The 22,846-nt window shown below is 43.1% G+C and overlaps 1 protein-coding gene across 2 annotated transcripts in view; it reads right to left on the bottom strand.

Moving 5' to 3' along the window:
• The window catches only part of MCTP2 (multiple C2 and transmembrane domain containing 2), a 161,103-nt gene that overhangs the window by 22,710 nt on the left and 115,547 nt on the right, over positions 1-22,846 (bottom strand). For both annotated transcript variants that reach the window (XM_055002760.1, XM_055002761.1), the window contains one exon: positions 7,481-7,603. In XM_055002760.1, the coding sequence (XP_054858735.1) occupies positions 7,481-7,603 (123 nt within the window). The remainder of the gene's footprint in view (positions 1-7,480; positions 7,604-22,846) is intronic.

The following is a 22,846-nucleotide window of genomic DNA, read 5'->3' as shown; positions in this document are numbered from 1 at the left end:
GTTGAAAGTGCCCCGGACAAGTTTTTGTCTACTGACGGTAAACTTTGCTAGGAACAACGAAGCTTCTATCCTGAAGGCTCTTTTACAAGGATCATTTGGGGCTGCTAAACGTTTTATGCTGTTTTATGCACTGGCTGGAGTTTTAATAGCTGGCTAATTTTCATGGTTTCTGTGGAAATGCGGCATATAAAATCTTCTACACAAATTAACAGCCTTGACCTTTCAGCAAAACCTTTTCTCTAATTAACTTGTCTCTTTCAATAAAAAAACCTTAAATATTATGCTAATTGTTTGCTGCCATTTTGTTTGTTTAACTTTTGTTTTAAAAACTGGTTTTACCTGGACTGATTTTTTAAACCCTTTTTGGAAGGGTGTTTGTGTCTTTGGGCAGAAAGGATACATTTTCTGTACATGAGACTGAGTCAGAATGTATAGAAAGTGAATTTACTGAGGTAGTAATTAACTTTTTTTTCAGGAAACAGAACACCTAGAACCACCAAAGTATCATCACCATAACCAAATTAATTGTTTATAAATTTTAATGACAAACCTAGAGAGAACCGAGCAAAGAAAAGCAGCAGCCAAAAAGATATGCCCCTGTTCACAAGTGAAATAGGAATAGGAAAGACCTATTTTAGCTGAGCCAGGAATGAACCTAAAAAAGTCTACTACCACATAACATGAAAACAGCAACTACTATACAAAAGTTTCTGTTGGACTTGTTTACAGAATACAGGCCAAATAATGAGAACTACCTTTTGCAATCCCATATTTGCAGATGCACGGGATGGCATGTTTCCCCCCAAGAATAGTACATTTTAACAAGAATGAAGATTCCATCAAGGTTCATTCAATTTACACACACACAAGCCCCCAGAGCTCTTCGACAATCAACATAACTTTTTAAAAAGAGTTCATTTAAAAAGAGTTCATAAGATCATTTTTGATCTTAATTTTTCTCTTTAGGTCTTCACGGGCTCAAGGTTCTGTGCAAGATCATAACAGAACCGTCGTCAACCAAGACACAATTGTAAGCCTAAACAGAGCTATCTGTGCCAGATGCACTCCAGAAGTTCTGAAGGCAGAAGGCATCCGATGTTTTGTTTTCAAAATTATAGACCTATAATGTTATTTTAATTCATTGCCACGTTTTACTGTCTGGAAGCAGCTTCGTGCTCGACTCTGACAAATGAACCAGTTGGAATGTCAAGGCTGAGAATTCAACACTCAGTCTGTTCCTACCCCCATCGCTTGTTTCAGCGACTCCTCTCTCCCTTTAGGAACATTACTGAAACATTAGGGGGGTAGAAAACACATTAGCGTGCACATAATCCATCTTACAAATCTGATACAAAATTCTATACAGCATTATCACTCTGCGTGGTTTTTTAAAAAGTGAAAGGAAAGTAGGTAGGGATTTGAAAAAAGCTTTTCAACACGGGATTTCTTGCCAGCGGAATCTCAAACAAAGATCCTCCAGGTTGGCACAAGTGTTGCATTTGAATAGGTGGAATTTTTTTTTGTAATGCTCAAAACACAATAGAATGGCAGTGACATGCCAAGGCAAAATTAAAAGTCAAATTTATTAATGGTTTGTACCATAATAACTCCTCTGAGCCTCCAGCTTCAGGAAATAGGAAGGCTTAAAACACAGTCCTTGCAGACCAATAGGGAGCAAGTCAAGAGATTGGATCCACCAGTGTATCTCCATTAACAGATTTTTCCTGAATCCTTCCTTCCAATGTAGATTCACCCCTCATGCTGCTCTGGGGAGTGGGGGGAGGTCCCCTGTTAGAATGTTAGACTGTTTCTGTTACCATTGCTTTCCAATTTTTCCAATTCTGTAATCCTAGTTAGTCCTAATACATTGTTTATTGGAAGTTCTTGCTGTCTGATTAAACTATGTGTGCGTGTATTAGTAATCTGGCACAAGTGTCTGCGAGACAGGCAGGGTGCAAAGCAAATAAAATAAAAATAAAAACATGTTAATCAGCCCATGATTGTTGATATCTTTTCTTCTTTTCTCCTGCTGCCCTGACAATTGCTACTTTAAAAAAAGCGGTTTCAAGGGGGCAGGAGAAGGTGCTCATCTCAGCAGCTGTGATCTCGCCCCCCCCCCCAAATACGAAGGTTTAAATGTTTTTGGGGGCTTATGGAGAGCAAACAGCCGCTTGTGAAACTGTGAACCAAGCTACAGGTGATGAATGACACTTGAACGACAAGTGAACAGACTCGCATGTGTTCCTCCCTGTTCACGTAGCGATCAAGCGGAGTGCAAGTGAACAGGGAGGAATACACGCGAGTCTGTTCACTTGCTGTTCAAGTGTCATTCATTCGTCACTTGTAGCTTGGCTCACAGTGTGTTTAAATGTGGCAGCTCTGAAACAAACAAATGGAAAAAGTGGTAGAAGGCAGCCACAGTGATCCTTGCCAAACACAGCATGGTGAACAACGAAGGAAGCCACGGAAGAAGGAAGAAAACGTATATATATTCCTCCCACTAAAGCACATTGCAGATCGGCACATCCATCACCTGCCTAGAGCACACACGAGAGAATCCTTGCGATTGCAGCAGGACGTTGATGAGCTAGCAGCGAATGAGCGATGGGCAGCGATTGCCTTTAACTCCGCAACCTCAATCTTTATGAGTTTTGTAGGATTTCACCATACTTTTTCTTTAAAATGGGAGAAATGAAATCTCCTGTTGCGGTTAACAAGTTGCCTGTCCCAAATTCCATCAAGTGGGGGAAGCTCCCATTTTCCAGATGTAATAAAGGCCTGGCGAAGTGTCCTTCTGGCTCCAGCTGCAGGGTTTGGGACTGCGGTTTCATCGCCCGGCATCGTCCCATCGGTCATCATATCCAGTCCTCCTGAAACGGTCAGCTCACAGAAAATGTGATTTCCCCAGGTCTGATCCCCCAAGATTTCACTTTGGGAACAGACTTGAAAACAGAGAAAAGAAACCCTGGGGGGGGGGGGGCAGTGGCTCAAATGGCACCCTTTCTTTCTTTAATACCTTTCTGTGACCCTCCACTTATGTCTCTCTGGACACACATGCAAGAACTCATAGAGCGGAGGGGAAGTCCCATTGTCCCTGCCCTTCCCAGTTCATTCTTTCCACGTCTACTTCCCTCTCTACTAGTTCCGCCTCTGGTTCCCCCAATGCCCCTGCCAGCCCCCACACCATTCAGCTTCTTTTGGCTCCTTCCCACCCACTTTGCAGGCCCCCATTCTGAGGGTCGCACTACAAGTGATGAATGACACTTACCTGGCAAGTGAACAGACTCACGTGTATTCCTCCCTGTTCACTTGCCATTCACTTGCGCTCCATTTGAACAAGTGGAGCGCAAGTGAATGGCAAGTGAACAGGGAGGAATACACGTGAGTCTGTTCACTTGCCAGGCAAGTGTCATTCATCACTTGTAGCTTGGCTCTGAGCCTTCTTTCTGTTGTCTGGCTGTGCCGCTGCTCTTACTGCCCATCCGCTGTCCAATGAGACTGTCAGACTTTAAGCCACACACCCTTATTTCCTTAGTGACTCTATTAGGGCCAAGCTACAAGTGATGAAGGACACTTGCCTGGCAAGTGAACAGACTCAAGTGTATTCCTCCCTGTTCACTTGCCATTCACTTGCTCTCCACTTGATCAAGTGGAGCGCAAGTGAACAGGGAGGAATACACCTGAGGGCCAAGCTACAATTGACAAATGACACTTGAATGGCAAGTGTATTTTTCCCTGTTCACTTGCCCTCCACTCAATCCACTTGCCAGGCAAGTGTCTTTCATCACTTGTAGCTTGGCCCTCACAGGGATGCTCCCTATGAAGCTTTCCCACAATAAACAAGAGAGGCAGGGTGTCAGACGAGTGCGACCCTGATTCCATCCTCCTTTGAATAGGTTCTACCTCCTTCCCTGCCTTCATTTCAGTGCCCTATCTCTTCCCTCACAGCCCAGACACAGGGCCAAGCTACACATGATGAATAACACTTGAACGGCAAGTGGATTGAGTGGAGGGCAAGTGAACAGGGAGAAATACACTTGCCGTTCAAGTGTCATTCGTCATGTGTAGCTTGGCCCAAAGATTGCCAGGCCTGCTACCCTGTTGGGTGGTGGGATGAAAAAAAACTAGCAGTATCAGCAATCTCATTGCATCCCTTTTGGATTTTACTTCCGGGTTTAAGCACAAAGTTTCTGGCAACTCCTAGAGCTACCCTTTATCACTTCTGGGTTTCACCTGGAAATGTTGTTGTGAAGTTGGCAATGCCATATGTACTCCCTGTCCCCAGTACCAACCCGGCTCAGCTTGGCAACCCTAGCCCCCACTATCTCCCCATTCTCCAACTCCCACTACCCCTCATACATGTCTCCTCCTTTTGGTGTCCAAACAATGTCAGTTGCCACCTTCTATGTATTTATTTATTTAATTCCATTTATATTCCTCTCTCCCTGCAAGCGGGCTCAGAGCAGATCACAAAATGCAATAAATACATTAAAAAAACATGTTAGCATGAATCAAAACTTCGATCAATCAATAATATCTATATTAAACACTCGTGCACATATTGCACATCCACTATACATTAAACAGTTCCATGGAGCTGCCTGGCTAGCTACCAGATGAAAATAGTCTGGGGGGGGGACACAACACCTCCCCCCCCCCGGCAAGAGGCTGGTTTGGTGGCCCGCCCATCTCAACCACCATATGCCTGGCGGAACATGTCTGGCTTGCAGGCCTGGTGGAAAGATAATAAATCTGACTGGGCTTGGGTTTCCACAGACAGAGAGTTCTACCAGGTTGGTGCCAGAGCCAAAAAAGCCCTGGCCCTCGCTGAGGGAAGGCGAACCTCCCTAGGGCCAGGGACTACCAGTAGATGTTTGTCTGCTGAATGGAGCAGCCTCCACGGAACATATGGCTCTACAGAACTCCAAATGCCACCCAAGTATTTTTTTCATTTTTAAACATCTGCACATACAGACATTGCTTTTAACTCTGGAAGGAGGGTTAAACCGTATCTCTCTCTCTCTCTCTCTCTCTCACTCAGAGCCTTGCTACAAGTGACATTTTACACGTGAAGGATAAAGGATCATTTTCGCAAGTCTTTCTGGGAACTGAAGTTCCTCTCCCCCACCCCTTTTACTTCTGTTCCTTCCCTTCGCTGCCTGAAGAGACAGAGAGAGCTGTAAATCGTCTTGCTGGGGGGGGGGAATGCTCCGGAGAAAGCTGAGGGCCAAGCTACAAGTGACGAATGACACTTGAACGACAAGTGGATTGAGTGGAGTGCAAGTGAACAGGGAGAAATACACTTGCCGTTCAAGTGTCATTCGTCACTTGTAGCTTCGCCCTGAGAAAGTTGCAGCTGCCTGCCCCAAAGATCATTGAGAGCAGGCTTGTGACTGGAGGAACGATTTGCAAAAGCTGATGTTGCCGCAGGCTCTCTCTGTCTCTTCAGGCAGCGAGGGGAAGGAACAAAAGGAAAAGGGGTGGGGGAGAGGAACTTCAGTTCCCAGAAAGACTTGCGAAAATGATCCTTTATCCTTCACGTGTAAAATGTCACTTGTAGCAAGGCTCTCACTCTCTGCACAAATCCTGTGGGTTTTCCTCCTCCAAGTTTACACAAACCTATATCCTAGTTTTTCTGCAGCCTTGTTGTTCACATTTCTTATTCCTTACGGGACACGTACATGGCTGTGAAGATATAGAAAGTTGCACTTGCAAAACAAAAAAAAAGTTTTCGTTCAGAAGGGCCAATTGTTTCATTATGGTTTAAACAAAATGGAGATCCACGACAACACAACCAGGCGTCCTATTTCTAGCTTCAAGAGACTGAACTATCTGCACTGAAAAACATCGCTTTTCAGATAACTTCTCGCTTAACGCGCTTAAGAGCTCTTAGAGAGCAGTTTCTCCCACTTCAAAAGGGCAGAAGAGCCACGCAAACGTATTTCAGCCAGGGTGGGAGGAAGCCAAGATTCCCAGCCAAGGTTAAGGGCTACTTTTACACATATTCAGGATAAAATACAGGGTTCCCCTGCAACGTGAAGAACATTCCTTGTGGCTGCTTTCGTTATACCTCAGTAAGCCTCAAAGTAACAGTGCCAAGAAGCAACGTCAAGAGAAGGTCTCAGCATCTATGCTCTTTTGTGGGCCAGAGTAGGTAAAGGGTAAAGGTGCAAACACCAAGTCATTACTGACCCATGGGGGGATATCACATGATGACATTTTCTTGGCAGACTTTTTACGGGGTGGTTTGCCATTGCCTTCCCCAGTCATCTACACTTTACCTCCAGGAAACTAGATACTCCTTTTACTGACCTCGGAAGGATGGAAAGGCTGAGTCAACCTTGAGCCAGCTACCTGAACCTGGCTTCCGCCGGGATCGAACTCAGGTTGTGAGCAGAGCTTGGGCTGCAGTACTGCAGCTTATCACTCTGTGCCACGGGGCTCTAGAACCACAGTTACTCTGTGGGCCAGAGTAACTGGCTGGACCTCTGTGTGAGAAAGGATGCTGGACGGGATGGACCGCAGGTCCAATCCAGTAAGGGTTGTCTTCTGATAATTAAAAGATTTCTCATGAAGTTCCACTACAATCTACCATCCTGTAACTCAAATCCCTGATTTTTGGAGCAGCAGAGAAGAAATAAGTCTATGCATTGGAGCCGACCAGATTTCTCTCTGCATCTCAGCCACTTCTTCTTACTACAGCCCCTTAACATGGCTTTTTTACATTCAGGTTCTATGACCCACAACATAGCTTCTTTTGGTGGTCACAGTAAGGACCTCCCCCTCCTCCATTTTTCATCAGCAGAAAAGCTGGTAGCATCCAAATCTTTGGTTAAGCAGGTCCCATAATCCCCAGTACGACTATTTGGATGGTCAAAAAGGACCCCCCTTCTTTTCTATCAATGGGAAAGGTGATCAGATCCAACCTGCTGTTTTGCACATGCAAGTAGATCCCGACCCAGCCCTTCTGAATATAGCAGTGAGCATCTACCATACATGACAACCTAGTAAGTGATTCTTACAACAGTAATTCTATGGTTACAAGAATTGCTACCACCTGTGCTTAACTTACACATTATGTTGCTCATATTCACTCTCATGCCCGAGTACTTTCAGGACATTTCATATATGAATAAAAAAGCACACAACATAAAGCATCATGCAGAAGATGAACGCCACAATTTATGGTACAGAACAGCTCATTCCCGAGCAGCTAGCTAATGCCATACTATTCCAACACACCACTGAAAACTAGTTATCAACTCAATAAGGAATATTATCCTCCAACCTAGAGAATTAAATACATCTCCTGTTTTCATTCAATTTGTATTTTATACAGAAGAAAGGGGGGGGCTGAAAAGAAGAGGCAAGGCGAAGCGAATTTGCTAGGAACAGTTCCTCTCCAAAGACAATTAAATCCATTTCCCCGCTGTTGATCAATTACAAGTAAGTCTGCGATATGAAAGGCAGCTTTACTTACCTGAGGGTCTTGGGTATTGGTGACTTTCTCGGGTGTAATCAGAGAGAAATTGTAAGCAAACAGCAGCAACAAAGCCAAGGGCACCATGTACAACTCAAAATGCCAAACCGTGACCACAAATACCTAAAGAGAAACAAAAGCAAGACCAGGGAACGTTGGGAGATATTTTCTACTTTAATTCATTTGCATTTTTTTTAAAAAATGAAGCTAGAGAAAGAGATGTGAAAGATAAAGCTCCTTGAATCCTTATTCACACCAATACTCATCCTTGAATCTACGTTGACCTCTGATTTCCTCCCACCCCTCCTTTCATATTAATGAAAGAGAATCTGCCGGGGGTGTGCTATATTGCTTAACCCCGCACCTGCATCCATTAGGATTGTTAGTATCATCGCCTTTGAATTTTTGTGGCATTGTTTATGTAATCCTACATAGTTGCCAACAAGGAAAACTGAGAAACCCACACTCAAGGTAAAAATAAAAGAGGGCAAGTTCAAATCTGATTGCACGTTGAAAGAATGTGTCAGCTTCCAACAGAAGCACAGCATGAGAGCAAATTCTCCCAAAGTGTGTGGGGCGGGGGGCGGAAGTAGCTAAGCTCAATGGCCCAGCACGTGCCCACAGTTTTTATTTCCAGGCATGTCCCCCCACCCAGGTGATGAATGCAACTTATTTATTCATTTACTTTGCTTGTCCTCCAACGGGGCTTGCAACATTCCCACCTTCTCCATTGAAACCGGGTCTCCCAGGTCCGAGTCCACCACCCTAATCGCTATACCACACTGGCTCTCATATGTTCCGCGCATGAAGCTGAAATAGACCATTGGTCCAAGGTTCAAGGCCTTTGGTTGAGGACCAGCGGGTGTCCCCTCTTATCCTATCTAAGACCGCTACCTCTTCTATGACTGCCCTCGGCTATGCGTTTTACCCACAGCTATGACTCATGCAGGTCTTTTACTAGTATCCAAAGTAGCCTATGTATAATGGCGCCGGAGTATTTTAATATACGTTTTTAAATCTGTTTTTAAAGTTGACGATTAATTTATTGTGTTTTGATGATGATGTGAGCCGCCCTGAGCCCATTTGTGGGGAGGGTGGGATATAGGTCAAATAAAATAAATAAATAATAAATAAGGTCAGTCTTGCAAAATAAATAAATAATAAATAAGGTCAGTCTTGTCTACTCTGATTGGCAGCAGTTCTCCAGGGTCTCAAGTCGAAGTCTTTCACAACACCTATCAACCAGAGATTTCTTTACCGCATTTATATCCCGCTTGGGCACCCAAAGCAGCTTATAGAGACGACAGATATAGAACCCAAGAACTTTAGCATATAGAGCAGATGCTCTACCAACTGAGAGCCAAAACAGATGAGGTGTCTGATGCATGGAGGACACTCGTCAGTTTCCCGTAAGTTTCCACGGGAAATGTAGTGAGAAAGAACCTCTGTAAGGGGGAAGAGGGAGAGAACCTGGCAGAAGTTCTTTCTCTAGACATCTCATCTTTCTCTAGGCTCGACTCCCTCTCGCCCTTGCCAGTGCACTCGGCTCCTGAGTGCATTTATGGGAGCAAGGGGAGTGCGCTGGCAGCAGCAAGAGGAAGCCGAGCAAGCTAGATGAGACGCCTAAAAAAAGAACCTCTGCCAGGGAGAGGGGAGATTCTCTCTCTTCTCCCCGACAGAGGTTCTTTCTCACTACATTGCTCGTGGAAACTTGCGGGAAACTGACGCGTGTCCTCCATGCGTCAGACGTCTCGTCTGTTTTGGCTCAGAGTGACAGTCCTTCTTCAGTGTTCAGAAGGCTAGCTGGGCCTTCCCCAGAGAGAGTTGTTTTACTAACTTTCTCTTTTATTGGCCCAGGGACAGTACTTGGTTCAGAAACTGTAGCCCTGATTCTCTCCCCTCCCCCCCCCCCAGAGATATCAAATTTCAAGAAATGTTGGAGCCATGATGGTAGTCGGAACTCTCTTCTCTCCTATTTCCCCCCCAACAAAAACTGGAAATTTGCAACAAGGTTTAAATACATGCAATACTTACTTTCTTATTGAATCTAAACATATCTCACTAATTTAAGAGCAAGAGCTGGGTCATATTTAATTTAGTTAGCACATAAAATTGTACTGATAAATATACTTAAGATATTTAAATTTATCTATGCTCTGCTTTTAGCATAACAATTATTGCACATTTAAGGTGCATCTACCAACTCGGTGCTTGCACAGGGGAGTACCTTTACCTTTTACCTAACAACCTAAATTAATCTAAATACATCTTGGATTTTGTCACTAGCTGAAAATAGAAGAAAAATGACTGACATTGTAATAAGAAAAGGAAGATTTAACTACCTGAACTTAGAAATGTAGGAAAATATAGCAGAGTTTGTGCAAAGATTGCGCATTGGAAGTAATGAGAATAGACTCACACATACGCCAGTGTAGCTCTGTAAGAATACTTTACTAAAGGATAAAAATAGGGTTACATTTGGAGAAAATAATAAATCGCTAAGCTGACTACATCTTGCTAGAAAAGTAACTTAGAGAAGACTAGAAGACCAAGTGAACAAAGAGCAATAAAACTTCAGTACATAGCATCAATTAATTGTCAATAAACAAACTGCCCAATAGAAAATCCTACTTCATTATGCTTAGTGACTCCCCTTTCTATGGCGGGAATCTTGTTTGAAGCTCTAATGGTTACATTCAAAGTAAGTTTACTAATTAAGTAGATAACACGAACAGTTTAACTCTTTCATGACTGAAATGAAAACACTTGCTAAATCCCAAGAAGAAACAGCAACGTCATGCACGTATGAAAAAAATCATATTTTTAGATAGAAAAATTCAGAAAATAAGTATCTTTATAATGTAATTATTCATTTTTTATTTACAGTCATTTGACCAATCATATGACACAGATACGCTAAAAACAAAAATTCAAGGTATACAATAGAACAAATAAAACAATTTGAAATGAAGATCTAGTTACAGTACAATATAGTTTCTGAGACCTATCACCTAACAGTAATATTGGGCTACTCTAGGTAATCTTGACATTTTTATCAGATAGGAGATAATCAAGTCTAGCTTTTTCAGTGAGACCAGAGATTTTACCTAATAACAGTGTGATTATTTCATCCCATACTTCCTTATAATATGGGCAGCTAAAAAATGTGCTCTGTAGTTTCCACCTGTTTTAAAAGACAGGAGCAAAGCCTTTCCAGATAGGGGATTTTATTATATCTGTCTTCTAATACTGTAGAAGGAAGGGCCAAGCATCTTAATGTAATTAAGAAGTGGCAATAAATAGGGATATAAAATCAAACTTTCTAGTAACATATCACCATAGGCAGCAAGGCTGCCTTCCTGTGCATGTTTAGTTGGCTGGCAGGGATCGTTTGCTCAGCTGGGATTTCCTTCCAAGTAAATCAAACTACCTCTGCTAGTCTCTTGCCTTGAAAACCCCACCAAGGGTTGCCTAAATCAGCTATGACTTGAAGGCAGGATTTCATTTCAAATATGATAGGAAGTGGTGGTTCAGCATGGTATAGCCCAATCTCATCCGATTTCGGAAGCTTCTCTGTGTTAGTACGTGGATGGTAAGCCACCAAGGAAGACTGGAGTCGTTCTCAGTGGAAGGCAATGGGAAACCATCTGTGCTCATTTGCCTTGAAAACCTCTTGATGGGTTCACCATAAGTTGGTTGCAATGTGCAGCACATACATTCATATGTACGAACTTAACTACATACATGCGTGTGTGTCCATTAGAGATGGGCACGAACCGAAATACGAACCAAAGTTTGTTATGAACAGGGCCTCTTTTTTGTTGTTTGTGAACCAGTGGTTCGTCGGAGGGCATTTCTGATGAACTGCAATGAACGGCTATGATTTTTAGGCTGATTTGTTTGATTTGTTTTTTGGTTCATCACTGCAGACAGCCTGGAACTGATCAATTAGTTACCTAGGCAATGGGGGGGGGGGGGCTTTCTGCAAACCTTCTGCTGCCCCAGAAGTGATGTATTCATGAACCAAACGAACTGGTTCATGAACTGGGCAATTTCACGCCTGGTTGTGGTTCATTAAACACGACGAACAACAAACCACAATGAACTGCCATTTTCCTAGTTTGTGCCCATCTCTAGTGTACATATATAACTTTGAGTTTTCCCATCTCTACATGTAGCAGCCAAGGAGCGGGAGAAGCAGACACAAGAGCTATTTGGGCAGCAGTCATCAAACCTTACTTCCACTCAGGCCTGGGACCCAGAGAACCCTATGTTTTGACCAACTGTCCTTTCTGTTTTCAGAAACAGTTCGCCATGCATCAAGGGAAAAGGAGTGGTGGTCTGCTGTCCAAGAAACACAAGTTGTGAGTGTTAAACCCTCCCAGAAGATCTCACATGCAAATAAGTGCTTGATTAGAGGAGGAAAAGAATGAACACAAAGCCTGCTCTGAATCTCACCTGAGATGTTTAACTCTTTCATGACTGAAATGAAAACACTTGCTAAATCCCAAGAAGAAACAGCGACGTCATGCACGTATGGTGGAGAGGTGGATAGGTTTTGTTTTGAGTCGGTCCGAGGAGAAGAAAACCTAACACACTCACTTGTAATTCCAGCCTTAATGTGGTAAATTAACTATAAATGCACAGGACTGGCCTAAGGTTTTAGCTACCTTAGGCAAATTGACATTTTATCCTTGCATATGGTACTCAAAAGGTACCTGATGCAAGATAACCAAACTGAATAAGTACCCTTTTCACCTAATCGAAACAGTTGACTAGAAAATTCATATTTGTGGGTTAAGCATTGGGGAGGAAGGCTCAGACGGTAGAGACCAAGGGGGGCACCCGAGTTCATTTGCCCATTTGGATCAGCCCTGCTTATACCCAAAGGAAAAAACATTAAACAGATTTGGAGAGAAGTTTAATAGCAGGACAAGTAGCTCTGAGTGTATGAGTGTGTACGTGTACATACAAGAATGGTCTTTGAAGCCATCTAATCTTTCTATTAGTTCTTCTGATAGCTTCTCAAACAGATGCTACTGACTGCACAAATGCAAAAAGATGGCAATGCAATCTCTCTAAAGTTAATCATTTAAAAGTGAAATGCATCTATAAGATGTATCTGATGGCATAGGCTTAAAGGGGAGGTGAACTGCAAGCAACTCCATGCTTTACAATAAAAGTTGATCAATTTAAGTGACCCCTTCATAACCTCGGGAGGGGGGGTGGTACTGCTTCATATGCAATAAATAGAATGATTTAGTTTGTTGACTCAGCAAAAGCACCTGCTAATTGCAACAGCCTGGCCCTATGGCTACTGCACAGGTGAAAAGCTATGTGACATGGCGTTACGCTTGAGACTAACATCACCTAGGCTCGGAGCATTAAAGTAGTCAGATCAGGAGACCACCTTGTGCATACAGGGTTGCCAGTGTCCGGTATTCACTCAGACAGTCCGGTATTCTTATGGACTGTATGAGGAAAATGAAATTAAAATACCAGACTCATGGTCTGGCCAGCTGGCCTTGCTATGGTGCTCTGCCCCTCAGCAAGGTTGGCGGGGCAAGAGACGGAGGTACTGCCGCGGCCTGGGCTGGCCTCATCATGGCACTCTACCCCTCAGTGAGGCTGGCTGGGCGAGAGACAGAGGTGCTGTCATGGCCTCGGCCAGCCTTGATCTGCCACTCTGCCTCTCACCCTGTGGAGCTGCCCAGGTGGTGGGGGTGGTGGATGATGTCACTTCCAGAAATGACGTCATCACACTGGCTCCAAGATCGAGCACATGCTGTGTATACGCCTAAAAAGTTCTAAACCGGTAAGTCCGTTTGTTTTGTTTTGTTTTATTGTGTCATCTGGTAACCCTATGAGTGTAACAGAGAGAGTGTGGGGCAAGGTCAGTTCACCTGCTGATCATGTCCAAGTTCTCAGCACACTTATATCTATAGGATTTCATTTTGCTTAAAGAAAATTGGCATTAAAAGTTGGAAGGGATGATAAAAACTGAATTGAAAGAAACTAGGTCTGTACCACTGAAGGAAGAGTGGTTTGGGGGTACCTCTGTACCATATCGGGTGGTTCTGACTATCTCTATACCAAGTGGCCCCAGCTTGACTGAATCCCCAAAGAAGTACCAAGCCAACATTGCTAGATATATTGTTTTGGAATCACAGACCTCAAATAGTCCTTTTTTTTAAAATCAGAATTCTCATACTTGAGGGGATTAACGTAACTACCTCTTTTCTCCTCCACGCAAAAGCTGCACAAACCACATCACAAACTGAATGCATATAAATCAAATGTTATTATTGTTGTTATTATTATTATTATCATGTTAAGAAATGGCTGTGAAAGACTGCAGCTGCTACTTTCCTCAGTAATTTCTCCTCCTTAGCTAGATGTTACATGTGACTAAACTCAAGACACGGGTACCTGTTCTTTTTTGTTGTTTTAATTTTAAAACTTTTATTAAAATTGATTTTAACTTCTTATGAACGATAACATTAAAAATAACAATAAAACCAGCTGCTGCAAGGTACAATATTAACATTCCTATGCTATATGTCTGTTGAATCAATATCTTAGTTAGGTGGTTATCTGCATGGATTCTTTCAATGTTGCACAAGATTGAAACCTTTATTTTGTTTTTGATTGTTCAGAAGGATAAGATGTATCATGACGAACCAAATGATTGAATAAGTTGCTCGAGCATATCATTTGTTGTTGTGCAAGGTCCGACTAAGGTTGTATAGTCATGAGTGTTCATAGAGTTGAAATTTTCATAACTTCATGGTTTGGTACACTGGATTTTTTTTGGTGGGGGGGGTTAATTTTATTTTTATTAAAAAATGTTATCGCATACAATATAACAAATTAAAAAAAGGGACTCATGTGATAAAAGTTTTAAAATTACTTATATAACAGAGAGAGCCAGTTTGGTGTAGTGGTTAAGAGTGTGGGACTCTAATCTGGAGAGCCGGGTTTGATTCCCCACTCCTCCACTTGAAGCCAGCTGGGTGACCTTGGGCTAGTCACAGCTCTCTGGAGCTCTCTCAGCCCCACCCACCTGACAGGGTGTTTTGTTGCGGGGATAATAATGACATATTTTGCAAACCGCTCTGAGTGGGTGTTAAGTCATCCTGAAGGGTGGTATATAAATCAAATGTTATTATTATTATGATTAACATTCTAATAAGTAACATCCTAACATCCTAATAACCAAATTCCCCCTTATATTATCTAAAGTCGTTCCCAACTTCAAGATATAATTCTAGGTCATTTAAACAGCATACCATAGGAGCCCATGTATCTTCATACCCTTGAGGGGAATTTCTCATACCCTTGAAAGAAATTTATCTTAGTCTCAAAAAAAGGGTTGTTTATAATTCTATCCATAACATAGTTATACCAAAGTTTCTCTTGCCACAGCAAAATGGAGCGTGTGTGTGTGTGTGGGGAGGTGATTTCCATCTAGCAGCTATAGTGAGTCTGGCAGTAGCTACCGATAAGATTCTTCTGCTGTTTAGAGATAGCAGAAGAGGGCCAAAGATCTAACAACAAAAATTCTGGGGTAAACGGTACTGCAAAATTTGACACCCTTTCAATTTGCTCTGTCACCTGGATTTTTTTGGTTATATGTTGTTCTTAGCTATATGTTCTATGAAGGGGAGCTATTTTTTTGTAAAACCCATTGTTCTGGGATATACGGGTTCCTGTTCTCACACACTGTCCCAACAAAGAAATGTGTCGGTAATCTTAAAATTGCTCTGTTGCACTGCTGGGCTATGGAGTGCAACAAGTGCGGAGGAAAGAATATTTGACTTCTCTCCCTCCCTTCTCATCGCAGAGCCTTCATGTTAACCAGGTTCAATCTCCTTCCCTCGGCTGTCTTAACAGGCAGACACAAGGGTATCCCCTATAAGGAACGAGTCTGTACCTACTTTTATAAGGAACCTGATTCTATGCAACATATCCTTCTCCGTTGTCCTCATTATTCCTCCCTGCGTCACCACCTGATTCACCCTTTTTTGTCTTCTGCACAGCCTACGATTAATAACGAAATTAACTTTTTGCTATCTGATAAGTCCCCCGAAATCACTGCATCAGTCGCTGAGTTCCTATCACATGTATGCAAGTTAAGAGCAGGGCCGATTCCTGACGACTAACTGGAAGGCGCTTCATGCCGCCATGTTCCGGATCGCGACGGGGAAAACGCGAAATATCGTGTTTTCTCGCGTGAGTTTGGTGCCATGTCGCGCCAAACTCACGCGAGAAAACGCGATATTTCGCGTTTTCCCCGTCGCAATCCGGAACATGGCGGCATGAAGCGCCTTCCGGTTAGTCGTCTGGAATCGGCCCTGGAGTACACATTACTTAGATCTTATTGCATATCTTTTATTCGGTTTTTATTTCACTATGGTTTTTGACCGGCTGAGATTTTATATTACCTCCTTGGCATTTATCTCTCAGATTCCTTCATCTTTTGTTTTACTGTTTTTTTATGCCAATAAAGGTTATGCCTTCTCTCCCACACCATTTTTGCCAGCAGAAATGGATGCAGGGGGAGGGCTGTTTGCCCCTTTCTCTAGCTCTACGTGTCCTAGAGCAGAACCACAACTGACAAAAGGCACAGATTGGACACTTGTCAGCTTCCCTCAAGTTTTGATGGGAAATGTAGGCAGCTTGGTGGAATGTTGGACAAGTGACAGTTGAAAAGTTCATTGGACAGCAGTCAGAGAGCGAAGCTGCGAGACCAGGATGCCTACATTTCCCATCAAAACGTGAGGGAAGCTGACAAATGTCCAACCTGTGCCTTTTGTCACTTGTAGTTCTGCTCCTAGACTCATGCCCATGTCCTGACTTGTGTCAGATGTAATGTCTATTTAGAATCATATCCCACCCCATGCATCTCCATGAAGGCATCTGATTCTCTCCTACACTTCACACGCATCTGGCCATACTATGAAAAGCTGGTGATTTATTAATAGACTCTTCCTACCTTCCCCTTATAGACTATCTGCTCTATTATACCACAGTGTCTGTTTCTAAATTGTACTTTGTATAAATCATCTCATGCAGAAGAAATATTTTCTTAACTGCTCAGACTTTTTTTTCTCAAAAAGATGTATTTGGCAATGGTTTCATTTTAACAGAAAAAAATCGATAATATGAATAAAATATTGCTATTTATGGAAGAAGAGTGCAACTATACAGCAATGGTCTTTAGAGTCTGTCAGGACACCCAATGATACTTTTTAAGGGTCTCATAGAGCAGTGGTCCCCAACCTTTTTGGCACTAGGGACCAGTTTTGTGGAAGACAATTTTTCCATGGACCGGGGGAGGAGATGGTTTGGGGATGATACAATTGCACACTTTATTTCTGTTGTTGTTGTTGTTGTTGTTGTTGTTGTTGCTGCTGCTGCTGCTGCAGCAGCATTAAATAATGATGTTGCGGCACAGGAGGCAGGGAAACGGGGAGGCAAGTGGGGAAGCAGGTTGCCTCGCCACTCACCTTCCTGCCTCTTTGCTGGTGCTGCCGTGGAGTAGACCACACTATGCCGCTGGTGTGGCCTGGTTGCTAATAGGCCACGGACCGGTACCAGTCCATGGCCCGGGGGTTGGGGACCCCTGTCATAGACCACTAAAACCTTCCTTACATTTCAGTTCAAAGCTTTCTTGAAATATTAACTGGAAAAAAAATCAACTGTTAGTACTACGGTTGTACATGTGAAAGAAAGAAAAAAGTATTTTTTGGATTCGGATTTTGGAAAGGGCATAAATCCATGGGTTATTTTGTTTCCCCGATACCATTTTGGGATTTGGGTTCTGGTTCTTTCAGAATTCCAGACTTGTTCCAGTTCCATTATTTGCTATGTTGGACTTTTCCCTGGTGGCTGAAGTGTCTATTTTCCAACCAAACAAAACCAAAATTGCAGTCAACCTAGTGCTGCCTGTCTACCAAAGGACTCCCCCACCCCAAGTTTCAACTGAATTGAACCAAGGGATTCAGTTCTAAAGCCCTTGAACAAGATGTCGCAAGTAGGGGTGCCATTCCCCCGCCTGGGGCAGGGGATCCACTGCTCCCACCCTTCCCCCCACGCCCATTTACTTGGCCCGATGAAATACTCCATGAAAACATTTCCCCCCAAAAAACACAATGTAGAAAGATCATTTACAACAACTATAGAAGAATAAGTGTAAAACCAGAACCATGAAAATGCAAAAACTTTTTAAAACAATAACAACTTAGAAAATTATCCCCCCTCCAAAAAAAGTGTACACAAGCTCTTTAAAAATTAAAAGTATTTAAAAATGGAGAAAATACACAGCAGGTAAAAATTCTAAAACAAGCCAAGAGAAGAGAACTGAACGGAAGCCTTTTAAACCCTTTTAGAACCGGAACAAAACCAAACGAAGGAAAAGTATTTTTAAAAGAACCCAAAAGGCGAAAGAACCCACAAAAAACCCTCTTGAAATAATAGATTGAAACAAATTCTACTAGTCTTGAAGATGTCCAGCAGGCTGAGAACAAGAAGGTGTTCCTAGGCAGGCAGCAGCCTGTAGAAATCTAAAGGAGACCAGATGGGCAATAGCAAGCAGCGGTCCACTCCAAAAAAATCTAGCTCTAAAATGGAGTCAAGCTGCTTTCATCCTCTTCTACCCACACTCAGAGCCATGCAGGGATTTGAGAAATGTCGTGATTTAGCAGGCAGTTCAAGTTCTCCCTCTAACATCTGATCCTATCAGCCTGGGACAGCTGCCTCCTTCCTGTCACCTAGGACTGCTGCCTCTCTCCCCTTAGGGGTTGCCAGGGAACCCTGAGAAGTTGGAAAACAGTCTTGGGAGCCTTAAGATGGAAACCCCGAATATTCCCAGATATTTCTGGGATTTGGGGGGAATTTATATTTGGTTTTCTGGCATCCCAGATACTGTTTTGGCTACCTAGAATATACTCAAAATTATCATTAAATTAATTTTGGGTGTATTTCCAGACCGGAAATATTCGGGTAAACATCCCTAGTTGGTATTTCCTAATCTTGACAACGAGATCAACATGAAGTCGCTGTTGCGAATTTTAGCCATGTTCAGTCACCAATGGGATGACCAAATTTCTGATTTAGCATAAGGGGGAGAGGGAAAAAAACACCCCAAATCTCAAGAAATTATTTTACTGAAGGCATTGGACACGCAGTGCCGATATTGGGAATGGGAGCAGATGTTTGCCTTGGAGGAAAAAAAATCAATTAAAGGCATTAGCCCTTTAATATATTTGACCATGCATACAAGGCAAACATGCTACATGTAGTCCTCTTTGTATGTACAATCAACCTTTTAGTTTGAAAGGCACAAAATGTGTATTTTCAGCTTTAGAACATGCATCCTAGAATCCAATTGTCTAGGGTCTTGGTACACACACATCCAGAGGCTGAAAACAAGACAAAATGGTGAATAGTGTGTACTTGGAAAAATGCATGTTCCTAATACACACAAATCTTAGGCAGTGTTTTTTTTCTTAAATAAAAAGGTGCCGGTACTAATGATATTCTCCCCTCTCAGTCTAAATCCCAAATGCCCAAGAGGTGCTGGTACTCTGTACCAGTGTGTACCCCCTGTAAAAAAAGCCCTGATCTTAAGAGATCTAATAACCAGTGTAAACACACCTAATAACATACTATGTGACACCCAAGACCATGCATGCGTACAATTTGATTTTTTTTTTAATGCAAAAAGCTTCGCACCTATGATTTTATAGGGGAAGAAGACCAAAATAGTCAGTGTCGGAGAATGGATTTAACTTTGCAAATTGAAAGCTAGGGCAGGCAAAGAGAGAGACATCCCCGAGTGTTTTAGTAATTAAACAAATGCGCATAATGAACCATATGCCCAAAAGGGGCCTGTTTTTCATGTGGGCCAGATTTTTGTTTGAATTTTTAATTTTTATATACAGATGAAAAGCGGGGTGTCACAGAGCAAACTGTGTGAGGTAGGGGAGGAAGAGAGAAGTGTCTGTGTGAGGAGGAACAGAATATCCTTGGGTGATTATGCGTCTAGGTTTGTCTACGCAGAGATCAGGCTTTTTTGGTCCTCCCCCCCCCCCATTTTTTTTTTTGCAGCCTTTGAGCAACTGTGTCAGGCATCTGTTCAAAGTCTCCATGAAAGAGATATTGACAGCTTTTTAGGCCGAACAGCCCAACAAGAAACAGAATGCTGGCTGCCAAAAAAAAAGGGGGGGACCAAACAAAAAGGATTCTTCTGTCTTTGGGGGGGGGGGAAGACCCACCACATTGCTTCAACCATGCCAGTTTGGTAGGAAACGGGCCTTTGAAAACAAAGCCAGAACATTTTAAGGGATAAGCCCAGCGTTTAAGTTACGGGTTGATGAACTCCGTTTGTTTCTAAGCTGCCCCATTTCTCGAGTTTGGACTGAAGAACATGTCTCGAAAAACCATTCATTAACAAAATATATGTATTAAAAATATCATTATCCCTTTGCATCATCAACACCTCACTGGCAAGTAGGGTTGGCCAGCCTCCACGTGGTGGCTGGAGATCTCTCGAAATTTCGACTGATCTCCAGGCGACCGAGATCAGTTCCCCTGGAGAAAATGGCTGCTTTGGAGGGAGGACTCTATGGCATTATACCATTCTTAGGCCCCTCCCTTCCCCAATCCCACCCTCTCCTCCCCCCCTCCCCCCAAATATCCAGGAATTTCCCAACCTGAACCTGGCAACTCTACTGGCAAGCAAGATCAAAATACAGCTTCTCAAGAAATAACTCAGGATATACTTCTGCTGAACTACCGAAGGAAATGAGTTCTTCGTGGACATTGGGACTTGAACTAGGAACCACAGTAGAGAAGCCTGGTGAGCCACAGTAGGCTATGGAAACACCAAACAGATTTTAAAGTGATGAACACTGCTTACACCTGATTCAGGCTAAACTATAAAAGAGAGAAAGCGGTTGTGCAAATTCTTTTCAAAATTCCATGCCACAGGGCTGCACACACAGCTGCAGAAATGATGATTATCTCCTAGGATGAAGCATCACTGCAGTGATCTTTCCACAGGAGTTTAGTGCTTCCATGTATTGGTGAACTTTAAGAAGCAGTCACAAGAGACCCCTCTCATCCGGATTAATGACATTAATGTAGTGTACTGGGCACTTCAAGAAAAAGGCTTTAGTAGCAAGGTTCCGTACAGCTGTATTCCGATTGGCTGGGTTGTTGAACCGGCCAATCAGGATTCCCCTACAGACTAGTGAACTAGCGAATAGGGTTTCTGGACACCGGGTGTTTGCTATCGGTTGAATTTAATCGTGGGCGTGCTTTGGTGGGGAGTTGAGTGTTCTATAACTGCTGTTTTGATGTTTGTGCTTTGAGGGGTGATGTTCCTGTTAATAAAAGAGTTATTGGAAATCACTTGAACTGTCATACTCACTATATAATAATTAATAATATTTAATGTATATACCGCCCTTCAGGACAACTTAATGTCCACTCAGAGAGGTTTACAAAGTATGTTATTATTATTGAAAGGAACTCACTATGTTTAGCTTGGAGAGGAGACGACTGAGATGTGATATGATAACCATCTTCGAGTATTTGAAGGGCTGTCATATAGAGGATGGCGCAAAGTTGTTTTCCATTGCCCCAGAAGGTTGGACCAGAACCAACAGGTTGAAATTAAATCAAAAAGAGTTTTCAGCTAAACATTAGGAAGAACTTCTGGACAGTTAGAGCTGTTCCTCAGTGGAACAGGCTTCCTTAGGAGGTGGTGGGCTTTCCTTCTTTGGAGGTTTTTAAGCAGAGGTTGGATGGCCATCTGACAGCAATGTTGGTTCTGTGAACCAAGGCAGATCATGAGAGGGCGGGCAGGAAGGGTTACATCAGTGCTTAGTTCTCGTGGCCCCTTCTTACATGACCAGGGTAATGCCCATCGCCACCATGGAGTCAGGTAGCAATTTTCCCTAGGCCAGTTTGGCTAGGTATCCTGACAGTGTTTTGCCATCTTCTGGGCATGGAGCAAGGGTCACTGGGGTGTGTGGGGTGGGGGGAGGTAGTTGTGAATTTCCTGCATTGTGCAGGGGGTTGGACTAGATAACCCCGGATGTACCTTCCAACGCTATGATTCAGTCCTCATGAAAATCACCCTGTGAGGTGGGTGGGACTGAGAGAGTTCGGAGAAGCTGTGACTGACTCAAGGTCACCCAGCTGGCTTCAAGTTGAGGAGTGGGGAATCAAACCCGGTTCTCCAGATTAGAGTCCTGCTGCTCTTAACCAAACTGGGGCAAGCTGTGGGGAGGGGCAGGAGGAATTTAACTATCTGCCTTTGCAATACTCTTTCAATATAAATTATCCCTCCTTCCTCCACACTGCTATGAAGAATAATAGGGGTAACAGCAAAATTCTATATTGATGGCCGACTTTTTATTTAAAAAAAAGATGGGGTGATGAGAACACCACACAATTTCCAAAATGTGGTTGCAATTACTCACAAGAGCTACATAAAGCATATGCCTATACCCCCATTATTAAAAGTAGAAAACATTATTTTTAATTATTGAACCTGTTACGAAGCATAATTTTAATAATAAAATCAGTAGGCATATTGATGGCTGTCTCTTGTCCCGCCCTCCCACCATGCCTAACAATATCTATAGGGAAAATGGCACTGGGAAGGGTGGCACACGTGGTACCACACTCATGCTTGAGATCAGGTGACTGGGTGCAGTTCTTGGTGTTTTAAAGACATATCAAGAATTCCAGCCCCATCACATGTAATTTGACCCTTAAAATGTCCTCCTTTTTGTGTAGATATATATTCCCATTCAGGGCTTTTTTTCAGCTGGAACATGGTGGAACGGAGTTCCGGCACCTCTTGAAAATGGTCACATGGCCCCCTGATCTCCAGACAGAAGGGAGCTTAGATCGCCCTCTGCACCGTGGAGATCAGGGCGGGGGGGGGCACCGGCCATGTGACCATTTTCACTGAGGGCAATTTAAACTTTAAAAAACTCCTCCCCTTGTCCCAGCTGACCCAACGAGACATCATTGCGCAGTCCCGGAAGCATGTGCGTACTTTGTGTGTGCACATGTGGTACCAGGGCCACCACTTCCCACCAGGAGTTGCCCCCTGTGCTGGCAACCCACTGAGTTCCACCATCTCTTTTCCCAGAAAAAAAGCCCTGTTCCCATTACTGACAAAACACTTAGAGATAAAACTAAAGTCCACTAGCCCATCAAGACAAACATGGATTCCAACATGAGCTTTCATGCGAGTCAGAGCTTCAGATGTTATGAAGAGGAAAATCATTTCTAGAAGCTGAGATGCATGAATAGTGCTTTTTCTCACCACCACAATGAGAAAGC

The sequence above is a fragment of the Eublepharis macularius genome, chromosome 18 (assembly GCF_028583425.1).
Source record: "Eublepharis macularius isolate TG4126 chromosome 18, MPM_Emac_v1.0, whole genome shotgun sequence".
Classification (NCBI taxonomy): domain Eukaryota; kingdom Metazoa; phylum Chordata; class Lepidosauria; order Squamata; family Eublepharidae; genus Eublepharis; species Eublepharis macularius.
The sequence above is the reverse complement of the archived record's forward strand: the minus strand, read 5'-3'. Positions and strand labels throughout refer to the sequence as shown.